The sequence below is a fragment of the Nyctibius grandis genome, chromosome 2 (assembly GCF_013368605.1).
Source record: "Nyctibius grandis isolate bNycGra1 chromosome 2, bNycGra1.pri, whole genome shotgun sequence".
In the NCBI taxonomy this organism is placed as follows: Eukaryota; Metazoa; Chordata; class Aves; order Nyctibiiformes; family Nyctibiidae; genus Nyctibius; species Nyctibius grandis.
In genome coordinates, this window is record NC_090659.1 from 1374223 (window position 1) to 1393429 (window position 19207).

General features: G+C 42.8%; 1 protein-coding gene across 1 annotated transcript; it reads left to right on the plus strand.

Annotated features, from left to right (window-relative positions):
* Nucleotides 1-794: 794 nt before the first annotated feature.
* Nucleotides 795-9578, plus strand: ABHD10 (abhydrolase domain containing 10, depalmitoylase). Its single transcript, XM_068425578.1, has 5 exons — nucleotides 795-908; nucleotides 4405-4588; nucleotides 5397-5508; nucleotides 6409-6546; nucleotides 7790-9578. The coding sequence occupies exons 1-5, from the start codon at nucleotides 815-817 to the stop codon at nucleotides 8129-8131; spliced, it is 870 nt and encodes a 289-aa protein (XP_068281679.1). The 5' UTR covers nucleotides 795-814; the 3' UTR covers nucleotides 8132-9578.
* Nucleotides 9579-19207: the final 9629 nt, after the last annotated feature.

Below are 19207 nucleotides of genomic sequence, written 5' to 3' on the forward strand. Positions count from 1 at the left end.
TGGTGAGGCCGCGCCTTGAATCCTGTGTCCAGTTCTGGGCCCCGCACTTCAAGAGAGATGTTGAGGTGTTGGAGCGAGTCCAGAGGAGGGCGACCAAGCTGGTGAAGGGTCTGGAGGGTCTGACCTACGAGGAATGGCTGAGGGAGCTGGGGTTGTTTAGCCTGGAGAAGAGGAGGTTCCGAGGTGACCTTATTGCAGTCTACAACTACCTGAAGGGAGGTTGTAGTGGAGTGGGAGTTGGCCTCTTCTCCCGGGCAACTCGCGATAGGACAAGAGGACACAGCCTCAAGCTTCACTAGGGGAGGTTCAGGTTGGACATTAGGAAGAATTTCTTCTCAGAAAGGGTCATTAGCCATTGGAAGGGGCTACCCAGGGAGGTGGTGGAGTCACCATCTCTGGAGGGGTTTAAGAAAAGCCTGGACATGGCACTTAGTGCCATGGTCTAGTTGCCATGGTGGTGTCAGGGCAACGGTTGGACTTGGTGATCCCAGAGGGCTCTTCCAACCTGGTTGATTCTGTGATTCTGTGAAATACTCACTATGCGTTTTTATTGACAAAACTCTGTTTTCTACTTCACAAATGAGCACACGACATGAATTACACTGATGAAACTGAGGAACGTCACCCCGCAGCCCCGTAGCGCACCCGTCACCCGCTGAGGGGACGCCCCACCGCCCCCCTCCCCGCCGCAGGCCGCCCGCGCACGCAGCTGCGCATGCGCGCTCCCACTCCCGGCGGCGGGAGGCCTTGGCGGCGCATGCGCCTGGCCTTGGCGGCGCGTGCGCAGTGAGGGGCGTGTGCGGTGGCCGCGGCCATGGCGGCGGCAGGGCTACGGGGCGGTGGTGGCTGCCGTCCCTCGGCCCTGCTGCTGTTGCTGTCGCCGCTGAGGGTGGCCCTGGGGCTCCCGGGTAAGGGAAGGGCCCTCTCTGCTGGCACTCCGGCGCTGCTCCTCCGCCGCACGGCCTGGGAGCCCCGGGGGAAAGGGGGTGTCAGGCAGTCAAAGGGGAGAGGAGACGTGTCCGGGGCGGGTGTCTGTACCGTGTGTGAGGGCGGTGGGGGGGGGGTGTTTGCTCTGGGGCAGCGGGAAGCGGCGCCCCCTCCTCCGCCTCAGCGCCGTGTGTGGATGGGGAGCGGCCAGGACGCTGCGGTGGGTCGGGGATGTTAAATCTCCTCCCCGAGAGCGGGGTGTCTGACCGGCTTCTCCTCCTCTGCCGAGCCTGAGAGGCTGGCTCGGGGTGTGTGCGCAGGGGAGGGCAGGTACTGCTGCCCTCCCACGCGTGTTTGGTTTGCTGTGAGATCCTGCTGCTGCTTTCTGAGGACCTGGAAGTAGGAGTGGGCCAGTTTGCTTCCTGGGGTGTGAAGCTTGCCTACGTGTGGGGGGGCTTCAGCAGGCCCCTGGAAAGCTTTGCTGGCATCCACTGTTGAGTGAGGTGATCCTCTGCCCACATAGTGCCCCTTCGTGCTGTTCCAGACTGTTGAGTTTGTTCATTACCTTAATTTGACAGGCAGCTGCTCCTCTTGATGAGGTGATGAACCTCATCTGAGGTTGCTCGGTGTAGAAGTGAGTAAAACTTAATTTGCCACCAAGGGTGCACATTTTGTACCTGCATAAAAACATGAATACAGGGGGGTTTTGTTGATATTTTTTCTTTCTGTGTGTTTTGAGTGATAGTGTGATAATAGCTGGCTGTTGAGTGTGCCCTTAGGTGCTCTGAGGCTGAGCTAAGCAGCTGTTCCTGCTGGTGGAAGTGGTGGTCTTACTCCTGTAGCGTAGGCGAGTGCATGAAGTGTGGACAATGTTGAGTCCGTGATGTACCAGAGCTGTGTTAATCTGCTGTTGGCAGTGGGTAGGTCACAGTGCTGGAACGTTCCCAAGGTTGTTTGGAGGATTTCTTTGGCTTTGATGTGTAGTGCTGGTCTCAGTCACAGTTTCTGTTGGTGATAACACAATGAAAATTACACAGTGATGTGAGAAGAGTTCCGTAGCATCAGGCAAGGGTCCTGTGATCTTCTTGTAGCTAGCTCCTGTCTGTACCTTTTATAAACACACAGCACCACCTTGAACCTTTCAGAAGTGCTTCCCTGCTCTTTCTTTCTTTCACTAAAAACAGGAAGAGAAATTACTGGGTAGCCGTTCAGTTATTGAATCTTTTTGGCCGTCTCAAGGGAAGTCTGAGAGCGTGACTCCAGTGAGCCTTGCTTTTGCATTGCCTGTGGTGGTTGCTTTAGGTTTTTGCATTATTCAGGTTAGGATTGATGCTGGTGCACTTATAGGAACTTGTTAAATGCAGAATACTGGTTTGTGGAATAGCTTAGACAGCAGTTGTGTCTTGTAGCTGCAGTTTAAAGCCTGCTCAGTGGTTTGAGGGCACCTCCAGAGTGCTACAGGATGGAAAACATGACTTCAGAGACTGTCAGGGCTTAAGGGGGAGAAAAATACTCTTTTTTCTGTCCAGTTTGGCACTTCTTGGTGTATCTTCTCTGTTACTGACAAGTGAAGAAGTGACTGATAGAGCCATACACAAACCAAAGCCATAGCACGGATGCATCTGAATGAATACACCTTTACTGTGACATTTATTCCCCTTTATAATAGTTGATGCATCAACAGGATAAAGAACCGTCCCACTGTTTCAGGAAAGATTTAATGGTTTTAATCTATAGTTCAAATGATATAATTTCTGTTAGACTGTAGAAAAGCGCTGAATACTGGCTGCATCCTGCATCTTCTGTGCATCCACGTTACTCCTGCGTGTGCAAGTTTAAAAACAAACCAACCAAAGCTCCTTGAATGTAATCTCTGATAGAAAACAGAACTCAAAGCTGCAGAGCAGTTGAGTGATGTGATGCTGTCACGGCCTGTTTTTGCAGTATTTATCGTTATTATACCACTAGGAAGCCCTGATGTATTTGGGGTTGCATAGTTTCTGTACCCCACTATTGATTTACAGTATTGAACAACCAGACTTGTTCTAATCTAAGAATTAAGAGTATCGAAGTCTTAGAAAAGCCTTGACCAAGCTTTCAGTTTAACAAATTATCCTGCTGAGTGGGATAATCCTCCGTGACACCTCTGCAAATACTTGCCCTCACCCACAGCAGAGGTACAATTGGCTGCTGAACTTAAATTAAATACTGTAGCAGCTGCTGAGATTCAGCAGAGTTACTCATTTCCTTTGTTCATCTTTTTTCCTTGTTTGAAACAAACTCAATTTTTTTGATGGTTATTAATGAGTCCAACCTAGTGTTTGCTTTCCAAATGTGTCTGGTTTGTTATCTTGAGATAAAATAAGTTCATACTGATAGGAAAACTCATGTAATATGTTGCAGATCACGTTGACAGAAGTCACACTAAACAATCTTTCATTTTTTAAATATTTGCAAAATAATTAGGTTTGCAAAGTGCTGTTTCGTTCTGGATAAACATAGAACAATCTGAGTGCTGGAATAATGTAACCTCTGCAGCAAGAATGCACCAAACTGTGTAATGGGATATCTGTGCCTCGTTTGGAGATGCATAAGAAAATCATAGCTCTGCAGTGGTCAACTCTGTTTCTTATGCGATGTGTTTAATGTATTGCTCTGTATTTACTCAAAATGTAGCTTTATTTTGTTTTTTACCTCCATATCTGAGAAAAAGGCTGATGTTAAGATGGCATAGTGCTAAAATGAGCCTTTTTTTTAGTGTTCCTATCAATAATCTTTAACTTAAGCAGAAATAGCTGTTGATATGATGAACAAGGCTAGGTGTTCTTTATTTCATTTGGTTTTAAACAATGCTAATGTTTTATGTTCATCCTGTTGAAAAAGTTAGTCACAAGTTTCTTTCCCAGTTCCCACTTTTGAACTTCCCAGATCTTCATAGATCTTCTGGATCTGGGGGTTTGATGCAGGTGAAGTTTTGACCTTTACTTTTTATCAAAAATTTGTCACCTCATGTACCATTGCACACAGCACTTTAGTCCCAACATGATATTTTTTGAAATTTAGTCTGGGAAAAAACAAAAAGGAAAAATAAAAAGTTAAGCTAAGCAGATGAAAAATCTTATTTATGTGAAATGAGTAAATGTATTCGAGATAGTATAAAGCATGAGGAGAAATTAAATATAGGAAGTCTTAGCATTTGGCTTCTGTTGGCCACTTTGCTAATTGCTGAGTGAACTCCTTACGTGGTTGGCATTGATTTGAGAGTGAATTACAATCAGCTTTCCCTACCAGGCTGATCAATACTAGTTAGTTGTTGAAGAGTACAGGAGATATTTTTTTCTTGAGCTAAAGTATTTTGTTTTCACATATTTCCTGAATCACATATTTCGCCGTATTTCCTGAATCCTAATTTTATACAATACTAGTATTTCTGCCAGGGTTATCGTGAGGATTGTACTAAATAGCTCTTTTTATTAGCTTGCAGGCTGAAATCCTCGGTCAGCTTTCTTACTCGACCGGATCGACCCAATCTTGCTTATCGTAAACTAAAAGGCAGGAACCCAGGGGTTATTTTCCTTCCAGGCCTTAATTCAAATATGAATGGTCAGAAAGCGACTGCCCTTGAAGATTTCTGCACCTCTCTAGGTCATGCCTTCATCAGGTACGTTCAGAGCGTTGTTCTTGAGAAAATGAAACAAGTAGCATGGGGTTGGAGAAGGGGTTTGAAGAAAAATAGGTGGACTTTGGCATTTGGGTTGGAGTGCATCACAGGCTAAGGAGTGTCTGCCTTCCATTTCAAATGTAGGTTTTCTGTCTGTAGAGAGACTGAGGTAAATCAGGAGAATATTCTGAAATAATTCAGAAAATTGATAAATTTCTGTAGTCTAGCCAATGCTGTGTGTTACGTTAAGGCTGTAGGCACAAAAAAGGAAAGAAAAGCTTAGAAATTTTACTTTTAGGAGCTGGAGTTCTAATTTCTGTAAGTTATCACTGTAAGTGTACGTCTTAACTGACAAAGCTTATGAAGCTGTAGGGTGCCTGCTGTGGGTTTAGAGGAACGTGCATGTGCTTGATGATCTTCTCCTTTGACAGCCTGGATTGAATGCTGGGTTTCATAAGTCTTTGTGGTTGAGCATAGCATTTGAAAGAGAGTTTGTACATGTAAAAAATATCTTTAAAATTGAAGTATGTTGCGTTCTGGCTGTCAGGGAAGTTCTTTGGGAAATATCCTGGTAAATTTGGGTATTGTTATATCAAATGAATGCTGCATCACTTAATTGTATCTGTTGTATTTAAACTTCTTTTCCTGTGATTTCTGGTGCTAGTGATATGCAGGAAAATAAGAAAGTAAGAAAATACCAAGTGAGATATCTTGTCCCTTGCTTAATTTGATTAAATTAAGCAATTAGTTAGCTTCTGTGTTGCTGTAGACAGGACTATGGGTTTCATTTTGGTGGTTGCTTTTTCAGGTTTGATTATACAGGATGTGGAAGTTCAGATGGTAACTTTGACGAGTGTACAATTGGGAAGTGGAGAAAAGATGTTCTGTCTGTACTGGATGAACTTGCAGATGGACCACAGGTTATATTTTATTTTTAAATATAGAATGCTTTTTGTCCTCAAGGTAGAACATTAATCAAAAATACACCATGATAGCTCTGGGCAACAGGAGCTTTTATTTAACAGCTTCCACCTGCTCACTTTCAAGCTCAATAATTTGAGAGGTCGTATACATAGGACCTGTTTTGCAAGCAGGTAGATCACAAAATCATGGAAACATTGTTTGGCAGGACCTCCTGGAGGTTGTTTATTAGAGCCTCCTGCTCAGAGCAGGGCTGTCATCCCGGGTAGTCTGAGAAAGCCTCATGGTGGAAGTTCCACCTGACAGGGAACTGTTGCAGCGTGGCACAACCTTCTTCATGAAAAAGTGTGTCACTGTCCCAATGCTGATGCATTAGTTAAAAGATTTGCAGAAATGTTACAAGTTAATACACTCTATATGATAAAATAGCTTTAAAAAAGCAGCAGAAGCAGCATTTTACTTTTTCAGTTACTTTAGAAACTTGAAATCTCCTGCAACGTGGCAATACCTAGTATTGTGTTCAAACCAATTTTGAATTATGAATTGCTTTTGTTGACCTCTTTCACTGCACTGAGCCTTTACAATGTGCATTTATTTTAAGAAGGAAACATAAAGTGTGCGTGGGATACTGAATTATTTAAACTCTCGTTTTATTTACAGTGTTTCAGTCTCAGACAACCATAACCAGCCAAACAAAAAGAATAATAAAATACCAGATCCTGTGGTGCTTACTCAGGCAAAATTTCCACTGGAGGTGACAGCAGTTCTGCCTGGGTAAGGACAGCAGGATTATGCCCAAGGTTTAAGTAGTTAAACAACATGAAAACTGATGCTTTGTAAAAGAAAAAAAAAAATCAGCTGTTTCCTGTAAAATAATACGACGTTTTCTCTCCTTTAAGATTCTGGTGGGCTCCAGCATGGGTGGATGGCTGATGCTTCATGCTGCGATAGCACGGCCAGATAAAGTAGCTGCTCTAGTTGGAGTAGCTGTAGCAGCAGACCATCTTGTAACAACTTTTAAGAAGCTTCCCATTGAGGTAAATGCTGATGGTTGGCTTTTGTGCAATCTAAAAAAAAATCTATCAAGCATTTAAGAAATTCTGTTGTTCAAACTCTGCTTTTCCTGCAAGTCTTCTGGTAATTTTTCTGTGTTTGTGGTGGAGGTAAGCTGAAAATTTACACGAATCTAGAAGTCTGCAAAATACTGTGCCTCTAGTATTGTGTGTGAACACTACTTAGAATGTGTTTGTATTATTACTGTGGCATACAGGGCATGAAGTCAGATCCCTGCAGTTCAGCAGTCCGTTAGATTTCAGTGTTGAATATCTTATATTTGCATTCAGATTGGATCCTCGTGCTTTCAAGGATGGAGAAATAGCTGCTACAGCAGTTGAGGTGACATTGGATGAGATTAATCTGACACAGGTTGTGTATGTAGAAGGGGAATTCTTCAGATCAGTGTGTTGGTGAAGACTGTAAGATTTAGGTCGTGGGAGGTCTTTCTGAGTTGCTTCCTTGATGATGATAATGTCTAGTCTTCAGGAAGGAAAATCAGATGTTTTAATGTGACAAATAAACGTGCCAATAAATAGCTTATACTTTAGAATAATTAAAATATTTTCCTGAATCATTTTTATTGTAAGGTACTGTGGACTGTCAGTATTGCTACTTAAGACTAAGGTAAGATTCTGGAAATACAGTGTTTCACAGAATCACAGAATCAACCAGGTTGGAAGAGACCTCTGGGATCATCAAGTCCAACCATTGCCCTGACACCACCACGTCAACTAGACCAGGGCACTAAGCGCCATGTCCAGTCTTTTCTTAAACACATCCAGAGGTGGTGACTCTGAATTTTTGTCTGGATATTTAGATTCATCTATTGTGGCAAAGACTGAAAAGACCAATCACTGGAGAATTCCTTTTTCCTCGAATTCTCTGTGTTTGGGGTTCAGTGAACGGATTGAAACCAGAGAGACGAACTGTTTATTGTGACTGTGCATCTTTTTCTTTCTGATTGGTAGATTCTGGCTGAGAAACTTAATTTCATTGGCAAATCTTAACTAGATTAATTTGCAGGGGAGACTTGCAGAGTAGCTTTTGTGACATGGTAGGGGGTTTGTCTTCTCAGATGCTGGAAGGGGAACAGGAATCTACCTTCTCTGCTAATAAAAATGGACCAAGTGAAATTTTATGCCTGGGAGAACAGAAATAAATTGAGTCACTCTAAAGAACTCACAACATCTCTCTTGTCTGTTCTTTGCTCTGTTTTTTTTATAGGCACAAAAAGAAATAGAAGACAAAGGTGAATGGAAGTTGCCAACAAAGCATGATGAGAAAGGGTATTACTCCTTGACGTACGATTTTATCAGAGAAGCAGAAAATCACTGTGTGCTGAATAGTCCTATTCCTGTGACGTGTCCCATACGACTCCTTCATGGCATGAAGGATGGTGACGTCCCTTGGCAGATCTCTATGCAAGTTGCTGATCGTGTTTTGAGCAAAGATGTGGATGTCATCCTCCGCAAAACCGGGCAGCATCGGATGAGTGAGAAGGAGGATACAAAACTGCTTGTGAATACGGTTGATGATTTAATTGACAAGCTATCAACACTGGCGTGAGCTGCAGAGTAGCATCCGTGCATGAACTCTACACCTGACTCCTTTCCACGAGTAGCCTTGTTTTTAGCAAGCTGATGCCAGTAGGAGCTGAGCTTTATCTGCTGTTTCCTTACCTCTGTTTTGTAAATACAGGTATTTGATTAATGCTGCATTTGCACAGACAGTCCAAAACGTGAAGGAGCGCTGCTGTGGTGTTCAGAACCTCTCCTTCACCACTTAAACCTTTTTTTTTTGCAAAATTCCTACACTTTTGTACTGAAATGTTGGTTCGTTTTTGTTACTGTTGGCCTGTACAGCAAAACTTAAATTTCCCACGTCACTGACACCTTTCAATATTGTCCTTTTGCTGTAACATTCTTCCTATGTCTGAAACCATCCGTGCAAGGCAAAATACAACTTAAGTGTTTACTAAATTTATTGTTATTAGAAATAATGGATAACATGAAGCATAATAAGCAGATTTCAGATCAATTATTTTATTGTTCTTAAGTGCTGTTAAATTTGGAGAGTGGAAGGCACACCCTGATGGTGTGCTTGGGGTACTGCATAGGGAAGAAATTAACTGCTGAGAGCAAGTGCAGGTGGAGCTCTTTTAGCTGTCCTTATCAGTAGGGTTTATCTTCTCCAGGCTGTCTTTTTGTAATAGTTTATTTGGGGGTCTACTATTAAGGGAACAATATATAATCGTGGTGTAAACTGAAACTGGATCAACACAGTGACTTTTTCTATAGTAACCTCTTCAAAGTGGGGAGTACAGGACCATAGGGCATCACTGCCTCTTCTCTGTGACTGGAGAACTGTAGATTATTAGGAATAGTGTCTTCCAGAGTCAGGAATTTGAGGTACACGATTGCAAGCCTGAGAACTTGTAACTGAAACTTGATGGTTAGATAATTCTTGTATGGTTAGATAATTCTTAGAATTTAATAGTAAATGGATTTAATTGCAAATGTGACTATTACCTGGGTTTTGTCCAAAAATAGAGTGCCATTCATACACTTTATTTAGGTTTCAATACTGCAAAAAACAAGAAACTGTGCTGTAAAAAATTTGAGTTCTGTATGAGAGTGAAAAAGATGGCTCTGGTTTAGATGCAAACCTTGTAATTCAGGTGTACCCATACCCTAATTCAATTAATGTAGCTTAGGATGCTTGTTTGAGGAATTCATCATTGCCTGTAGTCTTGTTTCCAAGTATTTCTGTTCCTGAAGGGAGTAGACTTTTTTTTCTGTCTGTATGAATATGCAATTCACTACTTTCTTAAGCTTTAAAACCTCTTGAATATGTATTTTGCTTTTGAGAAAAATTAATTCAGATAGTTTATGCAAATTGCTCAACCACTTCTGTTCCTGAAGGTTGAGCTGTGTTCATGTTTATGGATTGTTAAAGAGTTGTCCTCTTTATATGTATTCATGTGACTTGCATCTAATAAAACCTGAAAAATAGATTTTGGGAGTTTTAAAGACACAGTCAAATCAAAATTAAGTTACTTCAGAACTTTCTGCTCTTGGCTTACCCCTGACAATTCTTTTAATCCACTTTTGTCCCATCTCTTGGGTTGCTTTGTCTCTTAATGGAAGAAAAAGTTGAAAAAAGTGGACTGCCATAATTCCAAAGTAAATAATTTTAATTAAGGCCCGGAGTCACCAGCTGTGATAGATGTACATTTTGTTCACAAGTATTAAAGTTATTTTAGTAACTGATAAGTTTTGAGCTCTTTTTTTTAATGAGGAGTGATACCTGTAACCATTCAATTGAAGTGTAGGACTTCAGACAGGGAAAAGTCTTTATATGTCTGCATAAACTGTAGCTGTGTATTTCTCCTGAAGGAATTGCATTGTATTAATTCAAAGCTTCACCTTGGCTTTTATTAAATAATTGGTATTTCAGGGGTAAGGTCTCTGTTACTATGTCTTTGAGCAAGATAGCTGAAAACAAACGTGAAGGGGAGCAGCTGTGCGAGTAGTTTTCAGGTAGGTTGGTTGGTTTGGTGGCAGTTTTTGTTGTTTTTTTCTAAATTCTCTCTGTATTCCTTAAATGTGAGGAGGTGGCTCTGAGGAAGAGCTTACACACACAGACTTTTTCCTCTAACTTTGCTGTAATAATTCCATTGGTATTTCTCTCTGCAATAGCATTCTCCTTGTGTTCATGCTGGAAATTACCAGCATTTTGATTACTGTCAACTCAGCATGTTCCAGCGCCTGAAAGAAGGGATAGATGCTAACCAGGGCGATTTACACCCTACCCATGACTAGCTCTTGACCTATCAGGAAGTTTTCACAGTCTTGAATAATGTAATATTCATGTATTACGGTGTCATTTCGATGTGGTACTGTGTTTTTTCCCCTGAGTTGATGTCTGTGGCATCTCTTTCATCTCTGCCAGTAGATGCCTAGATAGTGAATTATTTTCAATGTTAGTCATGTTTAAAAACAAGTATTTCTTTCCTTTGTAGAAATAAACTAGGGTATTACACATTTGGAAAGCTCTGCATGGTGCAAATTTTTTAAATCCTTTGTAATGAATTCTTATATTCTGGTTTTTTTCTTTTTTTTATGGACTTCTAACTTGCTGCCAAATACAAAATTATGTTTTGTGAATATATAACATACATTTCTTCAACAGTAAGCTTGATTCGTGTGAAATGGTCAGTGTCTTATGCTTGCAAATTTACCATCTCTCTCTTGTGCTGCTGGGGGGAGGGTTGGTTTTCTCTGAATAGCTTAATCTACACTTAATTATTTTCACTCAGCTGAAGCTGTTAGCATTCTCATTGTCCTTCACTTTTGGCAGGTCTGAAAATGTCTTCTGGGCTCATCTGTCACTGAGTGTAGATGGACATGTTGGGGCTGACGCTGCTGTCCCAGTACAAGGAAGCTCTGGACACTTAACTGAGCAACCCAGCTGCCTGTGGTGGTGATTTTGATCAAACAATACTAGTTGACTGAGCACTTCAAGGTATTTGTCCTATATGTAATGCTTAAACTACGTAACATTAACTCCTGAGGAGTTCAGTGCAGCCATTCACGTTCCACGAGTAGATAACAAAAAGCTTTTATAGCGAGGCAGAAGCTTGATCAGCATATAATACCAAAGCAGCAGGTAATATTTTCATTAAAAAGAAACACAAGCATTACCAGCTGACCTCAACTCTCCCTAGTCCTTAACAACATTTTCCTTTCAGATCTGTTGCAAAATCAAACTATTTGAGACTTAACTTGTGAAACAAACTATTCTGATTTCTAAAAAGGAAGGAAATGCTGAGGCATGTGTTTGAGATTGAACTCTGCGATAGAGCAGTAGGGTTGAAAGAGTCTCTAACGCTTATTCAACTTGTTTCCTAATAAACAAGTGCTCTTATTCTGTGTATATTGAGCTGTACTAATGCAGTTTTATATACATGTGTTTTTATCCTCCCAAGGGTTCCACTTGTTCTGTCTGTGCTGTTGTTTGGCTTTGTATCACACTCTTGGGCTGGTTTTTGGTTTGGGTTTGGGTTTTTTTTGAGTTAAATGGGATTAAGTGTTTCATGTAGTTTCAGTTTAGCTAACTTATTTTCTTTTGCATCAACACTAAATGCAAACAAAGCAGTGTTCACAAAAAACCCCTAGCTGGATACCCTTAGAAGAACTGCGTCCTGCTGTTTCATTTTTATGTTAATTTTGATTACGTGCTCTCTTGGGCACACTGTTATTCAATGGGGCTAAGAGATTTATGGGACCATGCTATTCATATCAAATTAAAACGTGCTTAGAGAGAAACTTTCATCCAGCTCTGTGTCTGCAGCTGCTAGATTTTTTCAATGCTGTTTTCAATGCTCTAGTTGTGCTGCAATAGAGAGTTACGACGTTTTCTGAACCAGTGCCTGGGTCAGAGTCGCTACGTTAGGTCTGTGCTTGTCATTTCTGCTTGGCCCCTATCCGTTCCTCTGGAGGGAAAAAAAAACAAGTGGGAGAGAAAAATCGTGTCCTGGGGAATAATGAGATTTGAACTTCCTTATTTTTTAAGTTACTTAGGAGTGCTGTTATAGAGAGGCCTACCTTACCCTTTCAGATTTTTTTTTAAGAAAGCACTAAAAAATTATGTTAAAGTCTTCCCTGGAAATAGAAAAGGGTTATGAGTCCAGAGGAGGGCGACCAAGCTGGTGAAGGGTCTGGAGGGTCTGAGCTACGAGGAACGGCTGAGGGAGCTGGGGTTGTTTAGCCTGGAGAAGAGGAGGCTCAGAGGTGACCTTAGTGCAGTCTACAACTACCTGAAGGGAGGGTGTAGCGCAGTGGGAGTCGGCCTCTTCTCCCGGGCAACCAGCGATAGGACAAGAGGACACAGCCTCAAGCTTTGCCAGGGGAGGTTCAGGTTGGACATTAGGAAGAATTTCTTCTCAGCAAGGGTCATTAGCCATTGGAAGGGGCTGCCCAGGGAGGTGGTGGAGTCACCATCTCTGGAGGGGTTTAAGAAAATCCTGGACATGGCACTTAGTGCCCTGGTCTAGTTGACATGGTGGTGTCAGGGCAACGGTTGGACATCGGATCCCAGAGGTCTCTTCCAACCTGGTTGATTCTATGTTTCATTTGTCTCTAAGAGCAGTGGTGTCTGCTTTGAGATGATGTACACATTGAGTCAGATATGTGAGAATGTAGAATTTCACTAAAGCTTGGTGAAAATTCAACAACTGTGTAAGGAACACATACAGAAATACCAAAGATCAGTGCACGCTCTCACTTTTCTGCTCTTCTTCTCAAGCTCAGTAGGGAGAGGGAAGGGACTGCTTACAGATTTAGTGCTCATAGGTCAATTTTTATAGCTCAGATTTACTTCGTGACTGTAGGACCTAATCTCTCTTCAATATGTATTTGCCTAGAACTGAAGAATATTAGTTACAGCCTTGGCCATGTCATGCGTAAATCTAAATTACAGGACCTATTGCAGTCTGGTTGCAGGCTTGACCTTGTATTTCTCTTTCAAGTCCTGCATATGTATGTTATATGGTCCAATGCTTCTATTCCATTAAAGATAAATGGGTGTCCTCCATATGATGCAGTAATTGCAGCTTGTGATCTGCTCACAGGTGAGGAACGGACATGTTCTCAGCCCACTGCAGTGTCTTGGTTTGTGTTTGGCGTGGAGCTCCGGCTAGCCCTGCATTTATATTTGGAATGAAAAGCAAATAACAGCTGCTAGAACTTACAGTCACTTGGTTCTGCAATTAAAATACAAATTTAAAATGTTTTTAGGCTGGCACATGAAAGGTTGTATTCTTTTTGGGCCTGCTGACCTGCACCACGTTGTCCACTTGCCTCCCACATGGCAACATGAGAAGGTCACTGCTGCCTGTCAGGGTGGAAGCAGGTGCTCTGCTGTGGCAAAGGTATGCTGTAAGGTTGGAGTGATGGAAATGGCCTGCCCAGACTTTGGTCCTGGAAAAGCAACCCCTGAAAGACACGGGCTGCCTGGGATCAGGTCTGGGCCTTGTGAGAACCCTCTCCTTTGCAGAAAGTGTGCCAGAGTGTGCCAGTCCTTAGGACAGTAACTCTTGAAAAAGTCCCTGATGGCAAAGCTGAATAGGGATTCATGAGAAGAACCATTTGTTTAGTTAGGGGGTTTGATCTTGTTTGTTGGTTTGTAAATCCTGCTGTCTGTTTTGACCTATATTTCAGTGAAATCAAGATGTTACTTCTTTTCTGTTCTTGTAAATGTGTATTTTCAAACCAAGGTAGTTCTCAGAAGGTATTGTTTTTGTTTGGGACAGATAAAAAATTGATATGATGAAACGTGGTGGTTTTCTTTCAAGGGGTCTGTCAATCCAGCACAAGATGCTGAGAATTAAAATGCACAGTTTACCTCCAAGGTCATCTTGAATATCAGGAATGCTGGCAATTAGATCCACAGGAGCTGGTTTCCAGTGGTAAGTGGTAATTGTTCCTGCTGGCAAGCTGCCTAGAAAGTGGTCGATGACTTCTGAATCCCAGGAACACTTCTGGTCATGGCAGCCTTAGGAGCTGCCTTGTTATGCAGACCATAGTGTCAGTGCATTCTGTTCTGTTCCACAAATCACAGAATCACAGAATCAACCAGGTTGGAAGAGACCTCTGGGATTATCGAGTCCAAATGTTGCCCTGACACCACCCTGTCAACTAGACCATGGCACTAAGTGCCATGTCCAGTCTTTTCTTAAACACCTCCAGAGATGGTGACTCCACCACCTCCCTGGGCAGCCCCTTCCAATGGCTAATGACCCTTTCTGAGAAGAAATGCTTCCTAATGTCCAACCTGAACCTCCCCTGGCCAAGCTTGAGGCTGTGTCCTCTTGTCCTATCGCTGGTTGCCCGGGAGAAGGGGCCGACTCCCACTCCACTACAACCTCCCTTCGGGTAGTTGTAGACTGCAATACCCAAAAAAAATGGGAAGGTCCTTCCTGAATTACTTTGCTTTTAATCCCAAATTCGAGGTGTTCAAACTATTCACTTGCTTGGGGCTTAACAGCTTCAGAGCTGTCAAAGAAACCCTTTTGCAGGTGCAAGAGAAGATACTTGCTTAAGGTAGCGCTTTTTGTCTGTGAGGCTCTCTAGATTTTAGATTTCAAATTAATGGGGAAGTTAGAATTGTTAAAAGTAATGTTGTCCCCCAGTTCTGATATCTCTGCCACCCGGTTTGCACAGTTTAAAAAATGGCAATATTCCAATAGCTTCTTTTTTACCCTCTTGTGTGGAACTTCTCTATATATCTTATGACAAAGCAAGGCCATGAATAAAAGCAAGGGTCTGCAGAGCACTTACCTGGCCTTGCAGCTCCCTGGAAAGGGCCCTGTACTGGCACTGAGCTTGTATTGAACCTTAACATTCCTTCTGCAACTGTAGAAAACATACTCTTCCCTCTGTGTTCCAGTTAGAAGACATTGAAAGCTATCGAGTTACCCTGGATCTAAATGTGGGTAGTGAGCTAATTAATGTCAGGTTTGTTGTTGTTAGCAGCATTTGTTTATAGATTTACAAAGATTTTTAAATTTGTAGGGTAATGTTGTGATTATCTGAAAGCATCAGATGAGCCATAGTGCTTACAGGCATGAAATCCTCCTTCACGTATTCAAGCTTCATCTCTATTTTTAGTCATAAATTCCAATCCTGTGATACCAAGAAAAATAAGAGAACAAAATCCATCTGAAGCAGTAGTGAAGTGTTCTAATGGTAGTACCTTTGCTGCTGAAAACCTGCCCCTTTCTTCCACATCCCATTTCTAGCCATCAGGCTTTACTGTGCCTCTGTCCGACAGAAGCGACTGGAGTTCCTTCAGTTCTTCTTTGCTTTATAGCCATGTGTCCTTGCCATTCCTTAACCTCTGGTTTTGGTGAACTAAACAGATAATCCTTCTGAAGTGACTACTGTACACACTTTAATTTTCAATCCTCTGGTTACTGGAGTGACTGTTTGTATTTATGACATTCTTTCACCACTTTTTCTGGAGAGTGATTGTCAGAACTGGATACGATATTCCCATTGTTGTTGCACCTCCCACGTTTGATTCAGCCAAGCCCTTCGGTCTTACCCAGTGTCTGTGCCCACCTGCTTGTCTTCCATCACCGTCTGCGTTTTTTTTTAACATCTGCTTTTTCATAGGACAGAGTGCTACGTTCTGAAAAGCACTTTTCTGACGATCAGAATCAAAGAATCAGAGAATCAACCAGGTTGGAAGAGACCTCTGGGATCATCGAGTCCAACCGTTGCCCTGACACCACCCTGTCAACTAGACCATGGCACTAAGTGCCATGTCCAGGCTTTTCTTAAACACATCCAGAGATGGTGACTCCACCACCTCCCTGGGCAGCCCATTCCAATGTCTAATGACCCTTTCTGAAAAGAAATTCTTCCTAATGTCCAACCTGAACCTCCCCTGACGAAGCTTGAGGCTGTCTCCTCTTGTCCTATCGCTGGTTGCCCGGGAGAAGAGGCCGACTCCCACTTCACTACAGCCTCCCTTCAGGTAGTTGTAGACTACACTAAGGTCACCTCTGAGCCTTCTCTTCTCCAGGCTAAACACCCCCAGCTCCCTCAGCCATTCCTGGTAGGTCAGACCCTCCAGACCCTTCCCCAGCTTGGTCGCCCTCCTCTGGACTCGCTCCAACACCTCAACATCTTTCTTGAAGTGCGGGGCCCAGAACTGGACACAGGATTCAAGATGCGGCCTCACCAGGCCAGCCTTTGGCTGCAATGAGACACAAGTTTGCTTGCTTACAGGTAGACTGCTGTCCTGGTTTCATTGGGATTTTGTTTCAGTTTGTAGCCAGCCATGGTGATCAAGGCCCTTAGCAGTTAAATCCAGGGCAGCTGACCCAGGCTGGCCCACAGGTCTATTCTATATCATTAACATCAAGCTCACTCTAAAAGAGAGGGTTTGCTGGGAAGAGGAGGGGCTCTTCCTGCTCTCCTTGCCTTTCCTCCCCTCTTCTCCTCATTGTGATTCCTGGAGCAACTTGACAGTTGTTAGATAAGTGTAGTTTTGTCTCTGTTGTGTTGTCATTTATATTGATTTCTTCATTTCATTAAATCTGTTCAACTTTAACCTACAAGTCTCTCTCCTTTTCCCAATTTATTGGGTGGTAGAAAAACTGCTTATTGTTTAGCCCTGGGTGCAGGCTAAATGTGGACAACTGCTTTCAAGGAGTTTTCTTTATACTTGTTTACTCATCACAGGTTGCATGAGCTGGGATCTTCTTAGGAGTCTGGGCTTTTTTTGTGACTTCTAGTAACATGTTAAATAGTTCAGGCCTGGGAACACTTTCTTGTAGAAACCGAATAAAAATATACACAATCATTAATGATTTTTATGTTAGTCTTATTATAGGACCTACTAGTTAGCCAGCTTTAATCTCTTTAATGTGTCATGTTGTTTCAGAATCAGTTTAGTTCCCTAATCAACGTGTCGTGCAGTAGCCAACTCTAATGTATTACAGAGCTTTTAGTAAATTGCATCAACGCTATCGCTTTAAAAAAAAGTCATTCCATTGTTTTTCCCAGGATTGATGGCACAGAAGCAGGCTTATGATTTGATTACTCATACTTTGGAAATATGGGTGGGTGGCTGGCATTTTTCCAATCCTCTGCAGCTTCCCTGGTTTTCAAAGCCTTATTAAAAATTGATATTGATGGCCAAGCTGGCTTTTCAGCTGTCACAGTATGGAACGGTCCCTCGAGAACAGGTTGCATAGGCAACATCTGTGAAGGGAGAGACCTCTGCTCTGCAGCTCAGGAGAGTTAAATTACCCATCCCTGCCCCCAGTCACAGAATCACAGAATCAACCAGGCTGGAAGAGACCTCTGGGATCATCGAGTCCAACCATTGCCCTGACACCACCCTGTCAACTAGACCAGGGCACTAAGTGCCATGTCCAGTATTTTCTTAAACACCTCCAGAGATGGTGACTCCACCACCTCCCTGGGCAGCCCATTCCAATGTCTAATAACCCTTGCTGAGAAGAAATGCTTCCTAATGTCCAACCTGAACCTCCCCTGGCGAAGCTTGAGGCTGTGTCCTCTTGTCCTATTGCTAGTTGCCCAGGAGAAGAGGCCGACTCCCACTTCACTACAACCTCCCTTCAGGTAGTTGTAGACTGCACTACGGTCACCTCTGAGCCTCCTCTTCTCCAGGCTAAACACCCCCAGCTCCCTCAGCCGTTCCTCGTAGGTCAGACCCTCCAGACCCTTCCCCAGCTTGGTCGCCCTCCTCTGCACTCGCTCCAACACCTCAACATCTCAGCATTCCCAAGTTAGGAAACAGGGTCAGAGGCTGATGCAAAGGTAGGTGGCTTTCATGAAATCTCATTGCTAGTGAGCACTGAACACCCTGGTGTGACCAGAAACAGCCAAGCAACCTAGGTAGCTCCCTTCGAAACAGAAGAAGGCAAAAAGATCTGAAAGTGCAAAATAAAGCTGCTTATGCTTTGTGGGACTGGCCAAAGAGTAGAAGGCCTGGCCCTTAACAGTTGCTTGACTGGAAAGGATGTCAAATTCATGTACGCACCTGCAGTTTGCTCCTCCTCTGATCTCCAGCCTTGGTTTGCAGTCTTGTTTCTCACGCATTTGCTGTGCCTTCAACAGCATGTTCGCTGGGATGGAAAATGCTCCAGTGGTGGCCCTGTCACGTAGCGTGCTCCAAGTTATGTAATCAAATGTTTCATTGGGTTTTAAAACCAGAGAAGAGCAGAGAAGAGAAAGCTTTAAATGAAATGCCTGTGGAGGACAACAATGAATTAGGTCATCTATTAAATTTTTCACTTCTTCACTCTGCTCAAGCCCCGCAGCATCCAAAGCAGTATAAATCTGAGAATTCATGGTCTTAAGATGAGGAAATAATGGATGAAGAGACCATTATGAGATAGATATACAAGGAGCTGTGTTCCTGTCCTCCTTTTTTTTCTTTTTAAATGCAGCAACAAGACTTCTGTTGGCAAAGATGATTGTGAATCCACCTCAGGATTATCAGCCTCCTTTCATATCGAGCTGAACATGAATCATTTGCCAAAGAGGGAACTATTTCCTAGCATGGATGAAAGACATTTGACAAAGTGTGATGCAACTCAGAGAGGAGCAAATTGATTTTATTTAATAAAGGATAAATCTGTACAAATCAGACCAGAAGAAAGGTCTCTTGTCTTAGCTTTCCTTTTCTCCCCTCCCACCATGGCTTGATGATTTCCTCTTGTTTTTAGTGGTTCAAGTTGTTTTCTTGAGACACCACTACACTATTTGATAACCTAGTCTGTGCTAATGATAGAGTGATAATAACATTCTGCTACCTGCCTTCTCTTCTTTGACTTTTCATCCTGTTGTCCCCTTGTTGAAACTTTTTATCAGCGCTTGAACAGGGAAGAGGAGAAATTATATTTCCCACTCTCAGCCTATTAGTGTCGTGATGCAAAACACGGAGGAAAAGGTTTTGCTTCTGCTTTGTGATTAAAAATGAGAGAGATGTGTAGTAATTTGTTACCTTCATTTAACAGAGAGAAGTCTGTTTGTATTTCTAACTGTCTGGCACGGGGATGCTTGATGCAGTTTGGATTGATGCAGACTAGGTGGAGTAAAACTG